This window comes from Bos mutus, chromosome 1 (genome assembly GCF_027580195.1).
Source record: "Bos mutus isolate GX-2022 chromosome 1, NWIPB_WYAK_1.1, whole genome shotgun sequence".
Lineage (NCBI taxonomy): Eukaryota > Metazoa > Chordata > Mammalia > Artiodactyla > Bovidae > Bos > Bos mutus.
In genome coordinates, this window is record NC_091617.1 from 23,783,276 (window position 1) to 23,803,675 (window position 20,400).

The following is a 20,400-nucleotide window of genomic DNA, read 5'->3' on the forward strand; positions in this document are numbered from 1 at the left end:
GTATGAATTGAAAGAGAAAAGGGAAAAAAATAATAAATTGAAACCCAGTATTACAGTGACAAGATAAATGAGGATTATGTCTTTGTTAGTGTGTGAAAAAGATACAGCTGCCAAGGATAAGCGATAAAAGAATGCTTCCAAAGCATATAAGAATCTACTCTACCACAAAAGAATCAATTCCTAGTGAAATCTATTTTAGTTGGTATTTAGTATTAACTCATTGGAGCTTCATCCTAAAAAACCATATTTAGGTAGGGGGAGCTGTGATTGGGACACAGTGAACCTTTCCCAGTAAATTAATGTACTTGAAGTTTCTTCTTAGAAGGTGATTGACCAATCATGTAGATCTATGGAATAGCCTTGTGACAAAATCTCAGTGCAGAAATTTTGCTATTCTTATGAGCATAACTGTGCAGAGGTTATTATATCTTTAAACTCATTTCATCATATATAGGCATTTGTCATCTTTATAAGGAATATCTGAGTATTCTGTGTTGCTACAATTCATACAACATATAATATTTGTTATAAAAACTTCAATAGAAACTATAAATAATCCATTTATTAACTCATATTTTCTGATAATTATGTCCAAATATTTATAACACATTTAACAGAAACAAAAATGTCAATCAGGACTTTTACCTTTATTTGAAAGATTTCATAAAGAGTGTGAAAGAAAATACTTTGAACATAGTTTATACTAAGATATCAATTACCTCAAAGGAATAATGAAAATCTTCAAGGTAGACTAATAAAATATTATATTTCCATGAATTATTTCAAAAGTAACCATAGAGATTAATCAAACATTTCTAGTGTTGAGACCTAACATAAGAAAACGAGTTTGCTTTCAAGAATTTGAGAAGGAAGGTAAGAACTTAAGAGGAATGTATGAGATATTAAAAAAACATTAATTATTAAATAAGGAAAATTATATACAGACTATGATGTACAAGACTCTTTAGGGTTTCAGAAAATAAAAGCTTCTCTGTTCCCATGTGACACTAGAGATGGCTCTGAAAGGAAGAATAGAATTTCTATAAGTGGAAAGAAGACTATTCCAAGAGATGGACACAAGATGAAAAAGCTTTGGTGGTGGAAGTATAGGCCAACAATTAGTGATTCAGTTTCCCTGGAGCGTCATGGAGTGGCACTTAAGGCTAGTAAGGTTAGTTGAGGCTTTATTATGAAAGCTTCTAATTCCAACTGAAGTGTTTGTACTAAACACATTGTGAAATGGGGATTCACTCAGCACAGTGAATAGAGATATCTCCTTGTATCTATGCTTAGAAAATTGATATTTACATTTATATATAGTGTAACTTGGAGTAGAGAAAGTTTGGGCATAGGCCTCTTGGGTAGGAAGTAGTTAAAAAGGTAGTTTATTGGGTACATTGGGGTATTTCTTGTGAATACACAAACATGGATATTAGTGCAAGTGGCCGTACAAAAAAAAGTATTGCTTTTTTAAATTAGGAATTGATACTATATCAGGGTTCATAGGATAAAAAGAAGTTAAAAGTAATACTAAAATTTACACCATTGGGTACCTGGATGAATAATAAGTCAAAAGATTTAATCTAAATACTTTTAATCATATATAATAGCATATGTAACTGAATTCAAGTTACATACTTGTGAGATCCAAGAGTATTTTTTCTCTGAGTTAAGGAGAAAAAGAAATTGCCAAATCAATTATGACATGTCATCTCTAGTGCATCACTTTTACAGCACAATCTTTTAGGATTTTAAATAACTCAGCTAAATTCCATCACCTCCACTAGCTCTGTTCATAGTAATGCTGGTAGATGGTTTCTAATTTCAGAGATTTAAAATATGAAAGATGTATGTCTTCAAATTGATTATGGGAGTAAAAGTTAATGTTTACAGATGCTTTACATGCAACTAACTGAACAATCACAATTGCCTCATGAAAGAGGTATTTTTATACTGAGTTTATTTTACAGTTGAGGAATCTGTGGAGCAAATTTCAGTGGCCACAGAGATATTTAAATTCAATCACTTTAGCCCTAAAGTCCACTCCCTGTAACTACTATACTAAAATGATTTATTTTTAAAGAAAATTATATTAAGATAACAAGAAGTATAATTTTTGAGGTATCACCCCATGTTAGGTTGTTATACATTGTTACACATAATTCATCTTTCCAACAATCTTGAAGTATGGATCTCCTTTTTTGACAAAGGAGGACGCTAAAGCTTGTAGCCGATGAACTACACGCTTAGGTCACAGGACCCACAGTTGGCAGAGCTGGAGTCCACCCTCAGTCTCTCTGACGTCATTATTGTAATTGTTTTTCTTTCTCCTGGACTTCCCAGCTCCCTTCGCATGTTTATCTCTACCTCATCTCCAGTATCCAGCCCTACATCTAACATGTGGGGCTCACCAAATACCCGTTCATCGTAGTACAGTACTTCTCAGTTGGGACAATTTATCCTTCTTTCTTTCTCAGAGGGACATTTGACAGTGTCTGAAGGCACTTTTGGTTGGACATGTGAGGGATTAGGTGCTACCGTCAGCTAGTTGGGAGAGGCTTCCATGGTGGCTCAGCTGGTAAAGAATCTGCTTGTAACACAGGAGACCCTGGTTCGATCCCTGGGCCAGGAAGATCCCCTGGAGAAGAAAATGGCAACCCACTGTGGTATTCTTGCCTGAGAAATCCCATGAACAGAGGACCCTGGCAGGCTACAGTCCATGGGGTCACAAAGAGTAAAACACGATTTAGCGACTAAGCCACCACCACCACCACCACTAAGAATGCTGCTAAACATCCTGTTATTATGCACAGCAAAGAAAAATCTGCCCAAAATGTTGGTAGTGCTGAGGCTGAGAAACTTGATTTAGTGGAGAAGATGAATCTGGGCATAGCTCATCTCAATGCTATTTTATACGATTTTGTCAGGACAAAAATAATAGAATATAGTTCAAAGAAATAGATTCCAAAGATAATAGTCTTTTCTTACTGCCTTAACTATGAAGCTTACACCAGTGAGATGGACAGCAGATACCATGATTGGATTTGACATAAGCATGTCATTTCTGAGCACAGGAAGACACTTCAGTTCACTAATGACTTGAATGCGTGTATAGTTTTGCATATTTTCTAGAATATACGAGTCAGGGAATTTTTCTTTATATTTTTCCTCATTAAATACTTGCTGAATTGGTAAAACTAGTTTAGTAGCTTAATTAGAAAAATGTCTGAACCTTCATTTTCTTTAGACCTACCAAACGGCAAGTTTTGTGACACATTTGATGATAAGTGCTCCTATGTCATTAAGTTGAATTTCTAAATCATTCCATATTCACATTTCACAAGGAGGTTTCTGTTGGCAGAAGGCAAGAAGAGAAAGCCTTTCTAACATTCCATAACACTGCCCAAAATGAACATCTCTCTGATGATGTAGAAATGTTTCCTGTGCCTGCTGCTGCTGCTTGCTGCTAAGTCGTTCAGTCGTGTCCGACTCTGTGCAACCCCATCGACGGCAGCCCACCAGGCTCTGCCGTCCCTGGGATTCTCCAGGCAAGAACACTGGAGTGGGTTGCCATTTCCTTCTCCAGTGCATGAAAGTGAAAAGTGAAAGTGAAGTCGCTCAGTCGTGTCCGACCCTTAGCGACCCGTGGACTGCAGCCTATCAGGCTCCTCTGTCCATGGGAGTTTCCAGGCAAGAGTACTGGAGGGGGTGCCATTGCCTTCTCCTGTGCCTAGTGAATACCAATGAAGGAACATGTTCATACTGCAAGGACACTAAGTAGATGGCAAATTTGAAAGTCTGTTTTATCCCAAATTGCAGTCCTTACTGCAGAGAGTTCATTCCCAACTCAGAAGGGTGCAAGAAGAGCAGGAACTGCTCATCAAAAAGTCTGGTCTGAGCTGTGACTTCTGTGGACTCTGTTTGGATTTAATCTCTAAAATCCTTTTCTAAACGTACATGAAGTTAAGATTAGTTTCTAACCAAACACACAACTGTGAGGTATACCAATTTTCCAAATCTGATGTTGCAGTTTCCAGTCCTATTGTAAAACCAAATTGTCTTAAGTGCATTTATGCCAATAAAATAATTATTTTCAAATTGAAGGATAATTTAACCAGCTTCACGAATCCATTTGTTCCAACGTGGTGTCATTAATTGTGATATATTTGCACTTTTTACTCTGAAGATTTCTGTTCTAATTAGTTAAAATAATACCTGCAAATATTAAAAAAGTGTTTAAAAGCAATGCACTTAAGGTGTTGCAGATATTATTTTAATAGTCTGCTAATGGTTAGTGAAAATTACCACAATAATACTTGAGTATTAAGGATAATCTTGAAAATAATTCAACATTCCTTTCTGATATTATGAACCAAATAATAGTCCAAATGTCTCTAGAATGGTTTGAACTTAATTTTATGAGTGTGGAAAGACGAATACATGATTTGATAGCATATAGGTACATATCTTTACATATGTATACTATTATGCATGAATATGCTAAGTCACTTCAGGAGTGTCCGACTCTTTGCAGCTCTGTAGACCATAGCCCACCAGACTCCTCTGTCCATGGGATTCTCCAGGCATGTATACTAAAATGGGTTGCCATGCCCTCCTCCAGGGGATCTTCCCAACCCAGCAATCAAACCCATGTCTCTTAGGTCTCCTGCATTGGCAGGAGGGTTCTTTACTACTAGTGCAACCTGGGAAGCCCAATATCAATACATAATAGAGGTTATCCTAGGCAAATACAACCAAAAGGCAGTGGGACAATGAAAGTGTTGATATGAAGGAGTACTAGATATGGAGGAAGAGTTTCAGTTTGTAAACTAATTAATAGAGTAGGAATCATATAAAATTTTAACAGAATCAGATATCTGAACTTCAGATTTCAAAGGCAGAGCCATTCCAATTGAGGACAGATTCCAAAATCTTGCTGTGAGACAATGGCAAAGGGAGATGGAGACAATATCTCTGAAGGGCAGACATGAGAGAAGTGATGGGCAGTTGTGGAAACTTTTACATGACATATTGGGCATTTTCCATATGCCAGGTTCAGGTCTCAACACTCTGAATGTATTAACTCATTTAATCCTTACAACAGCCCTTAGGAAGTAGGTCCTGATTAAATGCCATGTTTGTCAACTAGAAATTCTAAAGATTCCATTTGAAAACTGGATAACAGGATTGCTGTCCAATAGGAGAGGGCTTTTTGTTTTGCTTAAAAAAATTTTTTTTGCTTGTTTTGAGGATATGTAACTCTTTCCAAAAAAAGAAAAATTATGTTTTTAGTAACTCAGGCTCTGGGTAATCATTTGGAATGGCTGGAAGATATTCTCACTTTCTCTCTTCCTCAGACCCACAGGAGAAAGCTAGATTTCCATTAATGCATGGAGGTGAAGGTGAAAATCTGAGAAAGATAGAATATAAGAAAGTCTTACCAGTCAGCAAACAGGTAGTTCAGAAAGCACACTGAAAAATTTTGCGAAGAGGACCACAGAAAAAAAATTGTGAGGGGTTATATCAGGAGACAAAACTCACTGCAGAGGAGGTAAAAATGAGAGAATAAGATGACAGGAAAATATGGAAACTTGGATGGAGACCAAGGATATCAGGCTGTGAATTTCACGTGTCCACAGGTTTGCCAAGAGAATTAATTGTTAGTCTTCAAGGTCTGCCACAGGTGAAGATGGAAGAGATAGGAACACTCAACAGACAGCCACAGCTTCAGTGATTCAAACTTGGAGGACTTTTAGTTTGGGGTGAGCAGGGTGTTTTGGCCTTTGTGGAAGGACTCAGCTGTAGTTTGGTTTAATTGCCCCGTCTCCAGACTGGGGCTCTGGTTCCAAGATGGTCAATGTCTGGGATCCCTGGCAGTCATTCAAGGCCTTGTTGTTTGGGCCAAGTTATCCTATGGTCTGAAATGTGCTTTGTGTTAAGTCAACTGTTGTTATATTCTTATGGGTATTTTAGATATCTTTTTTTGTCTGCTTCTTTCCTCTTAGCTTTTTAGTTAGAAAACACTGGGATGACCCAGAGGGATGGTATGGGGAGGGAGGTGGCGGGGGCAGTTCAGGATGGGGAACATGTGTACACCCGTGGCGGATGCATGTTGATGTATGGCAAAACCAATACAATATTGTAAAGTAAAAATAAATAAATAAATAAATAAATAAAAAAAAAAAAAAAAAACGCTGAAACTTCTTGTCTCTAAAGAGAGACTATAAGAGGTGTTTTCCACTGGTGGGTCAAGTTCACAAGGGTGGAGCCAGCTTGCATTAAGATGAAGATGACAAGGATAGCATTTATGGAAAGCAAAAAATAAAAGGATAAAATATTGTTTGGTTAATGAAGACAGAGTCAGAGTGGCATCGTGTTTCAAGTTTCGTTTTAGCTTTCAGTATAAGCTTCCAGAAGAGAACAGCAAGTTCTGCTGGGGGACTACTTTTCTCTACAATTTCCCAACAAGTCTAATCTGAAAATCTTGTTTTCTTTCCTTCCTCAATGAATGTTATGTGAATTGTAATTTTTAAGAGATATCTGTTCTTCATACTGCTCTTAAGTGCTTTGCTCAGTCTTCCTTACAAAACCTGAAAGAATCAAGTTTCATTCACCCAAACTGTAAACATTAGCCTGCATTGTAATTGTAGATAAAAAGGAGAGTGACCCTCATAGGCTGTCACGTACAGACAACTTCACTTGATATCCCTTTGCCAGCAAAATAATGGCTTATTGTGTTCATTTCAGGGTTCCAGCTCTCAATTGTGATTTAAAAGCTTGACTTTAGGACACACTTTAAATATTATAGATTAAGAAACTATCACCTGGGACCTAGGCTACCAAGAAGTGCTTATGTTAGTTTTAATAACAGTTTCAAGTATAGTCTGTGGAAGGATTTTCTTTGAAAAATTGTGAGCAGAGAGATCATGTTAGGAAAATTGAAACACTTTTCCTTTTTTTCAACTGTCAAGTGTGAAAGAAGCAAAAGACTTAAATTTCTCTGAGAAGGTTTATGTTATATAAAAGAATGCTTTGAGAAGTTGTGAGATTCTGCTATGTACTCTTTTTGAGCAATTGAAACATATCAGTGGGTTCTAACTGGCTGCATCTCCATGCTCACTGTAATCTGTATAGTGGTATTGACCAGTTGATCGGTATGACTCTAATTATTAGTAAATGATTCCATTAGATTAGTGAGTGATTTTTTATCATAAAAATTCTTTTGTTGAAAACAAGGCAATAGACTTTATCTTAACAAGGCAATAACAGCATCATATTAAAGCTGCATAGTTAAATGTTCATTGAATTTGAAATAACAGAATGCCTATTGTTGCAGACGTTTCTTTATTTTCTGAAAGAATCTAAAAGGTGTGAGGTGACCTTCAGCTCTTTTGATTGAGTGCAAGTACTTTGAAAATTGAAAACAAACTTTTCAAGTCTCCCTAAAAGGAAAGAAACATTTACTTCTGTAGACATTAAGTATTTCCTTGTTCAATTCATAATTTTTACAATTGGCCAACTTAATGATTAATAAAGCAGATATGTAACAAAATTTTAAGTGCTGATTCAAAACACTCATTCTAGAACTGAAGCCAGACATCTTATAACAAGGAACAGTAGGTGATTTCAAAAACTAAAAATGCTGAGGAAATAAATTTCCTTCATGAAAAACAAAGGTGCTTTTGAGATGAGAACAGTCATTCAGGAAGTTTTATTAGTGCAGAGCCCTCACGTAATTCACACAAGGCAATGAGATCCAAGGACTTGAACATAGTAGAATTCCAGTGTGTAATAGAAAATGTAGTGTATTTCCTTTTGTCTTTTCTCTTCCCCAATTCTGTAGTCCATTGTGGAAGATTTGGAGGAGGTGGTCCCTATATTATCTTAATTATATTCATAAAACTCAGAAAATCATTAGAAGTTCCTACTCTAGAAGCCTAAGGTACATTGGGGATTGCAAAGTATGAGAAATGCATAACATGTAGTTATGTTGTAAAATATTGCCAGTTTTCAAAGTCCTTTTTTGGTATTTTCACAGTAAATTTAAATTTATAGGAAATCTTCCCACTGGTTGTGAGAGAAGGTTTCTTTAGCAAGAAGAAATAAGATAGACACTTTCATTTAAATTTGGAAGTGACTTTAGAATACTTTAAGAAGGTACTTCGTTTATTAAAAATCAATAATATTTCTCTTTTGACGCACTTTTAAGAATATTCATTCAATGTAAGATCCCACACAAACATAACATTGCATACAGACTGTTGTTTTAAGTATTAAAATAAATTTATTTTGCTTTGTTTATTATTTAGCAGAACAGATGGTAGTGGTTTGACACAATTCAGTTCTCTTTTTCTCTTGTTTTCTTCTGGGGAAAAGAAAAAAACAGCACAAAAACCAGAGCTGCTTTTCCTACTTTGTCACAGCTGGTTACCAATCAATCTCAATTCATGGTGCAGTGATGATAGCACATGATGTCCAGGGGCCAGATATGATTGGGTTACATTTTTCAGCAATGTTCATATCAGGAAAAGAGAAAAAAAGATATCTTTATAGCGGGGACTGTCAGCACATGATTGGACCACTGTCATTAATCAAACCTGGCAACAATGACTGCATTTATACAGGTCTGAGACTGGCATATTTCACAATCAGAATCACCGAATTTCTGTTAGGATTTCCTCAACCAGTAAAGTTGTTTCACGGTTGTTTTTTCCTTATTTTTAATTAAAGTCAGAAAATACCTCCTGCATGTTGATCATATCTGAAAACTAGCTCTTTTATACCAAAGTATGCTCTGGTTACTACAGATTTATTCTCCACTATGTAAAGAAGGGGCTTCCCAGGTGGCTCTGTGGTAAAAAAAAAAGAAAAAAAATTTCCAATGCAGGAGATGGAGGAGACACGGGTTTGATCCTTGGGTTGGGAAGATGCTCTGGAGAAGGAAATGGCAACCTGCTCCTGCAATCTTGCCTGGGAAACCCATGGACAGAGGAGCCTAGCGGGCTACAGTCGATGGGGTTGCAAAAGAGTCAGATATGACTTAGCGACACAACAACAGCAATAAGAGCTAATCAGAAAATTGTAGCTACATTAGATTGTTTAATAAAACAATAATTTTAAACTGTATATATTTTGGGAAACACACTTGCGAACCTTCTATGATTACAGTTGGTTTTAGAGTAATACTGAGAAAAAAATATTGGTAAAAGTTACTTTCTGTATTGGTTTTGCCATGTATCAAAATGAATCCACCACAGGTATACATGTGGTGGATTCATTTTGATACATGGCAAAACCAATACAATATTGTAAAGTTAAAAATAAAATTAAAATTAAAAAAAGAAAAGGGAAAAAAATAAAAATAAAAAACAGTACATAAAAAAAAAGTTACTTTCTGAAGTTTTTGAGATACAGAGTTTGATGTAGAAATACACACCTGCCCAAAGCATATTCACTGCTACTGCTGCTGCTGCTGCTAAGTCACTTCAGTCGTGTCCGACTCTGTGAGACCCCATAGACGGCAGCCCACCAGGCTCCCCCGTCCCTGGGATTCTGGCAAGAACACTGGAGTGGGTTGCCATTGCCTTCTCCAATGCATGAAAGTGAAAAGTGAAAGTTAAGGCGCTCAGTCATGTCCGACTCTACCACATGCACACAGAGCAGTAAACACACACATCAAATGAGAAAGAGTGTTGCTTTGTGTTAGAAAAATGAATGGACACTGACGCACAGGACATCGATTTCAATCTATTTATAACTCAAGACCACAATCTCAGTATCTTCTTTTATAAAATTGTGTTTGGAAATAGGCATTTTCTTTAAGTCATTTATTGTTGTGAAATCTTATATGAATCTCCGCTGTAAACTGTTAAGATCTCATTAAATACAAGGATCTGTTATTTATAATCATTTATATTAGTAATATTTGCTCTCTAGGGAAAATTAATATTTCCCAGTTATCCAATCAAATAGTGTAAAGCATCAATGAGATTAGTATTACCAGAAAGAAATAAAAGAAATAAGGTCACAGTTATTGGACCTGTGGAAATATTTGACATCTAATTGCTTGTGAAACATGTACTTTTAGGAGGCAAATTATGTCTCGGAGACATCGTGACCTGTTAGAGAAAGCAGAGATTGGTAGTAGATAGTCATGACAATTTTCCCCCTGACTATAATTGTCTCGACGTGTGTGGCCTTAGGAAAGGAACTTTATCATATTTTGCCTCAGATTGCCTAAATGTAAAAGTAGCAATGAGCTAAATGTTTACCTCTTTCGGGTTTTGAAGCTACTTACACATAATTTCTTTAAAACCAACCCTCATATATCTTAAATTTTTGGAGGTAAGGGCTGATTTGATCACAACTATACGTTGGTCATTTCTCTGACCTGAGACGCATCTTACTGTGATTTCTCTGACCTGAGACGCATCTTACTGTGGAAATTGACCAAGGTATCGTGGCATGCTTCAGTCTCCTGGATGGTGGGTATTGTCAGGGCTCAGGCTGCAGACTGGCACATTGTTTCAGTCATGTTGGAAGGAGCAGCACTGTCTCCAGTTGTACAGTTGAATTAGATCCCCATAGGCACTTTTATGAAGATGAAAAAGTGTGTACTTTGGAGGAAGACAGACCTTAAAATCCAAATTTCTATGTAAAAGTGTCAAAATTTTAAATACCAGTTATTTCAATAATTTTAAAACAGTAGCAGACCGAAACACACATACACACACAACTTGCTTTCATACAGATTTCAGTCCACAAATGAGCACATTGCAATTAGGATTTTACAGTATCTAGTATAAATTTCTGTATTCATACCATGAGGCTTGAAATTCTAGTAGCAACTCAATTTTGTGGGAGCAGCTGCCATTTGGGTAGTATATCCTTTTAATTTCCCTCTATAGAATCATTTATCATGACTTTTTAAAAAATGAATCTTTATACTTTCTCTTTGTTGAAAGTTTTAACCACTGTAATATAGTTGATGAAGAATGTGCCAGGAGAGCTAGTATTTAATACGGTCTAAACTTTTGCTACCAATGAATTCCTAGACTCTGAATAGTAAAGTGTTATTTTTATAATCTTAAAATGAGGACATTATACTAGACACAATAACTTTTCAAATTTTCCCTGTGTCTCAGAATTTATAATCTGCTGGTTTCTAGGAATAACCAGGATCCATGTATTCTCTTATTTTTCATAATTAAACATCCTTTCCCCCTCTTATCCTAAAAGTATTTTATTTAAGCTTTAAGAATCTTTAATATTAATATTTGGGGATTTTTGTAAGTATTTCCATGTTCACAGATTCATATTCTTCATGGTTTTCTAGACTTAAATAGTATTTTTTGAAGTTATTATTTTTACACATGAAGAGTTTACACATGAAAAATTGTCACCTTTTCAATTTTTGTGTCTGTAATTCCTTTCTTGATATGTAGGGAGTAAAACTGAACATTATATTCCAGGTTCCATTATACCATATTTTATAAAAGTGTAAAAATAAGCTATGTAATTTCTCGTTGAAGTTTATATGCCTAAATTGTCTAATTTTCTAAATAGGATATAGTACCTTTATTCCTTACCTACCAAAATTATAAGAATATATTAAAAAGTATATTTAAGAACACCATGCAAATATATTTTATTGTCATTATTTTAATAATGTAATTAAAACCACTCTAGTTGCTGAAATAATTTTAATATACTCAAAAGAATTGAACAAAGCACAAAACTTGACTTGGTTCTCCTGTAGTCCTCACATTTGTTTAAAATAGTCTCCTAGAATTATTTATTTTGGTGCAGAGAGTTTTGTTTTTCATGTTACTAATTTACATACAGAAATTTATAATGATAATATGTAACTCAAATGTCTAGATTCCTGGTCAGGATTTGCTGACTCCTTTATTTTAACTCTATCTCCATGGTAGCATTTATGTATTAAGTTTTCTGAGGGTTAACATTTATAATATTTTGTTTGAGTTAACCTACACTTCAGAACTAATTGCTGATATATAAAATTAATAGCATTACTTTGTTCCTTGATATAATACAGTTCTGTATTTCGTGTTAATTTACCTTTTAGTTTACTAATAACCATGAAAGAACTACTGAAGAATTGTAAGCATTTGTTGGATGGTTCATGATACACCCAATAAGCATTCATTGAGCATATCCAAGATGTCAGGTGCTATTTGCTGGGCTTCGGGGTATATGGTTTGGAACAAGAGAGAACCAGTTATTGTTCTCATGGAGCATACGTGCTCTTGAAAACTAGGAAGACAATAAACAAGCAAGCAAATGCTTGATAGAGGTATATTCTGTGAAGATAAAAAGTATTCAATGTAACGAAAATATGAAAACAAAGAATAAAAACAACTAAAAATAATTTGAGAAAGTAACTGATGAGCAGAGAACTACTTTACATTGTTTGGACAGGAAGACATCTTTGAGTGGATATCTGGGCTATCTTGAAAGTCAAGAATGATCAGCAATGAACACTGCAGGGGAAGGGCATTCCCTGAAATTATAAGAGAAGTACAGAGAGACAGTGATAATTAGGTAGTTATGTTCAGCAAAGGGAAGAAGGCCACATGGTTAGAAGAAAGTGAGCAAGAAGTTGGATACATCATCATCAGAAAGTCTTGAAAGCCAGAGTCTGCTCTTAAACACTTGGTTATGCTCTTGGATGCTAAAAGCTCTATGTTGGGACTGTGGCTGTAGCAGTGAGTGAAGCAGACAGGATCTCACCTTTATCAAAATTGGGTTTATCAAAATAGACAATACAAAATGTGAGCAAGTGCAAAATGATTGGTGTAGCAATCTTTTTTTTGTTTGTTTGTTTGCTCTGGGGGTTGGTGGTAGGTTTTTGTTTGTTTTGTTTTGAGGAGGAAATAATCATAGTTTTCTAGTGAGGTAATGGATAGCTTCAAACAAGAGTGATGGATAATAAGGCTTCCCTCGTGACTTGCTGCTAAGTCTCTTCAGTCGTGTCCGACTCTGTGCGACCCCAGAGATGACAGCCCACCAGGCTCCCCCGTCCCTGGGATTCTCCAGGCAAGAACACTGGAGTGGGTTGCCATTTCCTTCTCCAATGCATGAAAGTGAAAAGTGAAAGTGAAGTCGCTCAGTCGTGTCTGACCCTTAGCTACCCCATGGACTGCAGCCCACCAGGCTCCTCTGCCCATGGGATTTTCCAGGCAAGAGTACTGGAGTGGGGTGCCATTGCCTTCTCCACCCTCATGACTTATGACATTGTAAATCAGTGAAAGTTTAACCCAAAACATGCAGACAATAGACAGAACTTTTATTAGGCCCATGCCTCAACTTGAAAATCATGATAAACTGTTTTATTCTTTTAGCTGAAGCTGGAAGTAGAGAAAATCTAATTATAATACTCTTCATTGAAAGCCTAAAATGTTTCTTGGTCCTTAAAGCAATAGAAAGTCAGTTAGTTGTGATCATCTAGAACCAATTAAAGTAATATTTTGGAAGTATAGCTTTAACAGTGTGGTGTGTATGGGAAAGACAGTCAGTGTGATCACCTAGAAGCTATTGCAAAATTGTGTGTGTGAAATAACAAAGAACATCAGTGAAAATCAAGAAGAAAAATCAGATATGAAAAGAATGTAAAGATACCTTCTTTATTTGAATAATTTCTTTGAATCTAATAAGAGTATATTCATATGTAACCTCTTAAAAATTCATGTTAAAATTTTTTAGAATTTTTTTCTGAACTAGTATGTCAGTGTAGTTGTTAAAGAATAGAAGTGTGACAATGTTGCTGCTGCTGCTGCTGCTGCTAAGTCGCTTCAGTCGTGTCTGACTCTGTGGACCCCATAGACGGCAGCCCACCAGGCTCCCCCGTCCCTGGGATTCTCCAGGCAAGAACACTGGAGTGGGTTGCCATTGCCTTCTCCAAGTGTGACAATAAATGTTTGTTAAAGAGCTGAGGGTGTGCATTTCCAGAAATCACTCGAAGTCATGTTGATGTTTTAAATGTTAATGCCACTAATTTAAAAAAATTATTCTTATTTATTTTAGCCAAAGTCCCTTTTGTCAGTTTGCCAACAAATAAGAGAATTTTCTTCTTTAATATATTTCAGCTCTATTATATTCACAGTGCCTAAAAATAAATCATATATTTGAAGGTAGTGTAACTTACAAAATATAACTCACCAAGAAACTGAAACACACACTAATATTATACTAAGATCTATCAGAAAAAGCCAAAGTATTAATAATGCTGTTGATGGTTTTGATGCAGAGTTGTATAGACACCTAAATTATAGGTAATTGATAATCAAACAGCTAGAGATCAGATATGAAATTATTGATCCTATTAGCAATACCTTTAATCAAAGTAGTTATACTTGATGACTGAATGTTGTGTGTGTGTGTGTTTTATTTTAGGTAAAATACAGTATAAAAGAGAAAAATGAAGGTGAATACTAAGTGTTGTCTAAATGCAACCAATGTTATTGAATAAAGCCAATCCATATTCTACACAGGTATGACATCAAAGATGATTACACACTGAGAATTAAAAAGGCAATGAGTACAGATGAAGGCACCTATATGTGTATTGCAGAGAATCGGGTTGGAAAAGTAGAAGCTTCTGCTACCCTCACAGTCCGAGGTAAGAGACTTAAGATGTGAAATATAACTGAACTAACAGACTAATATTTGGTTAAATTGGTAAGTGAACTCATAATCAAAATAATAGCTTGCACTGTTTTATTAGTACATAAAATGCCTGAATTTTGTGTCCTCTCCATTTTTAATTGAAATAAAATTACTTTCAAATTTGGATTTGAAAGGATGTGCATTTGAAGTGATTAATTTTTATTTAATAAATAACAGCTAACAGTTTAAAATTAAATCTGAAAAATAAAAAAGATGTACGCTAATCTTTTGTGTTTCCATTGTTTTGATCTAATTACAGCTTTTAAATGTCACTAGTTTCAAAGATAACTCAGTTTTCTGTTTACTAGATTGTCACTTTATACTAGGAGACAATTTTCTTGAAATTCTTTTTCATTTCAGCATTCAAAAAGCAATCTGAAAAAAAAAAAAAAAAAAACTAACACTGCTTCCAAAGGTGGAAAATGGATACAAAGGAACTCCCACGTTGAGGAAATCTGATTTAGAGAGTGATTTGTGAAGTCCGTTGGCCTTAAATAATTGAAATAGTCAGTGCTGCTCCTGTATTAGCTTTCACTTTCTGGGTGTCATGCACTTTCTCAGTCATGGAATAATTTCCATTTATAGACTCCCTGCCATTGCTTATAAGGGAAAGAAAGCATTACTTAACCCTACAGTGAGCTAGAATGAATTAAGCGTCTTCCTGGCAGTGCATGTTGATCCACAGGAGTAAATTATATAGCCCAAGGTACCAAATAGTACGTGTGCACAGCTACACTTACCTTTGCCAAATAGATATTACCCATGGCATTGTGTACACTCACAGGACTTAACAGAGATCAGCAAGTACATCCATTGCTCAGTCTTTCAGCCTTTCATCCCTCAGCTGATGCCTCCTCCTCCCATCACTCTCAATAAAGAAGTTTGACTGCAAGTTTACATCCATGTCTCAGTTGTATTTCACTTTGTCTAGTCAGACCTCAGCCTTGTGCAGTTTTACTTGCAGTTTACACAAGATTAGGTGAAAGGCTTGGAAGAATTTGGATTGGCAAGAAGTATGTGAGGGACTCTCAGACTGGTCTTCTATCTGGTAAGAAAAATGATTTTTGCATGATGTATAATTTGGGCTTCCCTTGCGGCTCAGATGGTAAAGAATCTGCCAGCAATGCAGGAGACCCAGGTTCGATACTTGGGTCGGGAAGATCCCCTGGAGGAGGAAATGGTAACCCACTCCAGTATTCTTGCCTGGAAAATTCCATGGACAGAGGAGCCAGGGGTCGCAGAGAGTCAGGCATGACTGAGCAACTAACACACATTATTTGGGCATCATATCATTAAAAAAAAACAAAAACTTATCTTCCTCCAGGTAATTATTAGGAGACATTCTGAATGTTTAGATGATTCTGGATACCTAGAAAAATATTGGTGATTTCCAAACTTCTTAATCACTCTGTTCCTCTTCCACTTAATTCATTTTCCTCCTTCCAGACATTCTAGGTTGGACTTAGATGCAGAATAAATTTAAACAAAATTGGCAAGCCAGTTGTTTAAAAATATTTTCATTTCTTTAAAAAGCTATGAACATACACCAATCAAATATATATATACATATACATATATATATATACTGATAATATATGAGCAAAATCTGAAAGCCTTTGTAAGCCTCTTCACTATGGTTAATCTACATTTTCTGGTAGATAATATGTATATGTATATATATTTATTTGCTTTTATCTAGTCAGCCCTTTGCAAAAGCAATTCACCTGACCATATTTCCCCTGAAGTTTGTTTGTTTACTTTTTCTGAAGTAAGTGGAAAAAATAAACAACTCACCAAGAAATGTTCTAGTCAAAAAATATTTGGTGACCAAACAAATGGTGAGAAATGTGAGGAGCTGTTTGTTTATAGAAGCAAGAGGGTTCCTTTTATACTTGAATGCTTGGATGAATGAGATTTGAAGTGGTCTGTTCGCTTTAAGATACTTCCCCAGCTAATTATTTTCATAATTTGTTGAAAGTTTCAGGTTTACTATTTCATTTAGCAAAGCCTGCTCCTCCTCAGTGGATGTTTGAAGCTAATGTACAAAACAGATAGAAAGAGTTGTTTGTTCTCAATAGGACTTTTTTTAAAAGCAGCAAACCTTAATGATCTCTCCCCTGATGTGTGTCCTAAAGATGCATTAGAGAGTTTAATCTATTTGGTATTTATTTTCATCTGACTAATGTGTCAAAAACAGGGTTAAAGAATAAAAATCCCCATAATATAATAGACTGTGGAGTAAAAATTGTTTAAAAACATTAGGAAAAGCGGTTGGGATTTCTCATGCTAAGAGGTTAACAGGGAAAAAAAAACCATTATCTGCAGCTTAGTATTTTACACTCATTTTTCCATGCACGTAAATGAAATGTTCAACCCTTCTCTGGATTGTTTTATCAGAACAGGGTCAACTGACCAAAGAGGGCCACATCCATTTTCATCCATTTAACGCAAGGACACAGTTTAGTATAATTTGCTGATTTTGAAAACATCCACTGCTGTTTTTTTTTTCCCCTCAGGATGAAATGTTGCTTTGTGACAAAGACAATAAGTTTTATTGTGATGTTTCTGCTGAAATTTTATCATGATATTTACTTTATCCAATTTTGGAAAAGAAAAAGAAAGAAAGTTTTATAATCAAAATTTTAAACAGACTTACTCAGTTGTTTTCCACTTCAGAAATATGGTGAAAATAGACTATAAAATTAAACATAATAGCAAGTAGTTCTCTTTGCTGACCAGACAAACATAAAATTAGAAAGATATTTCTAGACAACAGTAAGCCTCCTGATATTTATATTCTTATCAAGTAATTCACGGTCTGATAGAACATTTGAACGTGGCTCCAAAATAAGTGAACACAAACTGCATATTTGTAAACACGTTTTTCCCATTTTTTTAATTGCTTAAGTTGGCTTCGCCTAAACAAGGCTTATTAGGAAAACTTGAACAATTTCAAAAACTATTTCTAGAGCACTAAAGTTCTAATTTTCTTGGAATTACCTGAGACTAAATGAAACAGAAATGTATTTTCTTTCTTTAAACATGATTTCTTACCATTTCTTTTTTCTTTTGTCTCTTTAGACTCAAAATGGCTTTTTGTTTCTAAAGGAAACATTATGTTTCAGATTCAAAAGTGGCACCTGAAAAATAAAATTCAAAAATTAGAAACTAAGTTCTTTTTCTACTACACATTTGTAAAACTGAGAACTCTTATTCGTTAGAATAAGGCACAAATTTATTTATTTTTTTTTCTTTTTTAACTTACAATATTGTATTGGTTTTGCCATATATCAACATGAATCCTGTATACAAGACAGCAAAAGAGTCACTGATGTATAGAACAGTCTTTTGGCACAAATTTATTGTTAGTCTGTTGTGTTTTTAGTTGTTATTGTTGTGTGCCCCTCCGAAAAAAGAAAGAAATTATTGTGTATAGTTCAGCTTACTTTCTTCCTCTTGCTGTAGTAAATCCTCTATAGACTCTAGGACACGCTAAGAGTTTCACCAAGCTGAACTTTCACCAAGCTGAATTTTCATTCAGTTGCTATAATTGCTTTATTCTTCTTTGAATGGTCTTCCCCACTTTAATTGTGAATAATATCCTAAGACCATGAATCTTATAGAGAAGAAGTTCCAGAACAGTTTCAAAGATTCCACAGAGCTAGAATTGTGATATATTTGTCGAGTGAGTGAATGAATGTCTGTAGATATGGTTTCAATGGCTGTATCTGTCTCACCATGCCCAAGAAGAAATCAAGACAAAACTACTCACAAGTTTGAGGGTTACATTGTGTTTGCACTAGAGCTTTATCCACTGGGATATGAGTGAAGCACTTGTTTGTTGAATAAATTTATATTTTGAAATGTAAGTTTTCATAAAAGTTCAAATGCTACTAAATTGATTTCTTCTTCCTTTGAATAATGGGGCCATATGTTTTATATTTGCCTATTGCTTTTATACAAAGTGGTTTACTATCTAAATTGACTTGGCAATATTCTTTTTACAGAAAGTATTATTAAGCCCATGTGTGTCTCTTTCAATTTCTGTGCATTTATAAAAGGGGTAGCCTATTTCAACTGATTTTAGTGATTGAAAGTTATGGAATAATAAAAAATAATAATTTGTTGAAGCAGCAGTTTGAAAGCCATTCTCTGTGTGAACAAGAATCAATTTGTCAGTCATTGTTTCCTGCCCTCTGCCAAAAAAAGAAAAGAGCTTAACAGTGGTTAGAGAGCTCCTCAGTTGAAATCTCTAAGGATGTTCCAACCTATTTGTTATATTTTCATCCATCCTGTCCACGGATGAAAAGTGATGTGATCTTAACTTATTACTGGCTGAAAAGCAGCGTCAGGGGCTTTTTCTGTAGTCCCTGTAATGGTTCTGACTAACCATGCTTAAAATCCAATTGCTATTTAAATCAGACAGTGAGGCCTTCTTTTATTGACATGACATTTGCTAGTCTGTGACTTGAATAGTTATATTCATCAGGTTCTTAACTTTGGGATAACACAAGGCTGTTAAAAAGATCTTTGAAATAATAACTGTAGTAAGTGATGATGATGATAAGACCTCATGTATAATATCTGTCAAATTGCTTAGAGTTAATCTCAGCATGCAAAGTAATTGTTTTCTTAGACTTGTATTTATAATGTTCAGTTTTTATCAAGCTAGGACATCATGTTCATACTTGAATAATGACACTAGAAATCACCCTACTGTCCATACTTAAATGTAACATTACACATCATGCATTCTGATAATTTTCTTTTCTTTCTTTTTTTTTAATTTCTTTTTTATGTTTTCACCACACCATTGTAATGTCTACAGCTCGCCCTGTGGGTAAGTAGCCATCCTTCTATCCATTTCGCATGGCTTTGTATAATGCTTCATAGCTCATACATATTAGGATATGACAGATTGAAATACATGTGTTCACCCTTGTTAAAATATTACTTGAAGGACTGTCTGCTGTAAAAGTTGCTTCTGACTTTTTCATCACTGTACTAAGCCATGTAGTTACTTTTTATTACTCTGCAATTAATAGGTAAAATTTTCATGTAAAAGAATATGTGAATGGTGAATATTATATACTGCTAACTTTTCTTGAGAAAATTACACTTCAGTTTTCTTGCGTGAGTCAAATCATTATGTTTGATATTTGTTAAGATGAAAGATTATGAACTAGATTAAGAAGTTTTATTATTTTATGCACATATATTTTAAGCTGCTTGGAGTCTCCGCTTTGTAAGGGTTATTTTTTACTGCTGCACACTTTTATCTGCATGCCACTTAAACAAACTTTAGTAGAATGCTTCAAGTTATTGTAAGTCGATGCTTACACCTAGAAGAAAATGGAGTGATGATCTGTGTTCTTTGGCATGAAAAATTAATTGACTATATCATTCTTCATTTGGCTTTGCAAAACTGAAATTAACAGCTTGTGCTTGCATTAATTTAAGTGGTAATTATTTTTAAACAGAGATAAAATATTTTTTAATAAACTTTCTGCATTTCTTTTAAAGTTTAGCTTAACCTATCAAGAAATGTGTTTGAATAAAAAAAATCTTGGTAATTGTGTTAAAAGTAAATAGATAGATATATGCTTAAATGGATTGCTTCTTTAATATACCAAGAGGTACTTTAATAAGTTTTTCAATTTGACAGAGCTATATATCTTGGTCACCCAACTTCAAAAGCTTCGTTAATATACT

The 20,400-nt window shown here is 34.9% G+C and overlaps 1 protein-coding gene across 9 annotated transcripts in view; it reads left to right on the forward strand.

Annotated features, from left to right (window-relative positions):
• The window catches only part of ROBO2 (roundabout guidance receptor 2), a 665,412-nt gene that overhangs the window by 502,782 nt on the left and 142,230 nt on the right, over window positions 1–20,400 (forward strand). For 6 of the 9 annotated variants that reach the window (XM_070367751.1, XM_070367755.1, XM_070367761.1 and 3 more), the window contains exons 6-7: window positions 14,514–14,641; window positions 19,517–19,528. In XM_070367751.1, the coding sequence (XP_070223852.1) occupies window positions 14,514–14,641; window positions 19,517–19,528 (140 nt within the window). The remainder of the gene's footprint in view (window positions 1–14,513; window positions 14,642–19,516; window positions 19,529–20,400) is intronic. The other 3 variants (XM_070367758.1, XM_070367768.1, XM_070367791.1) reach the window with 1 other exon arrangement.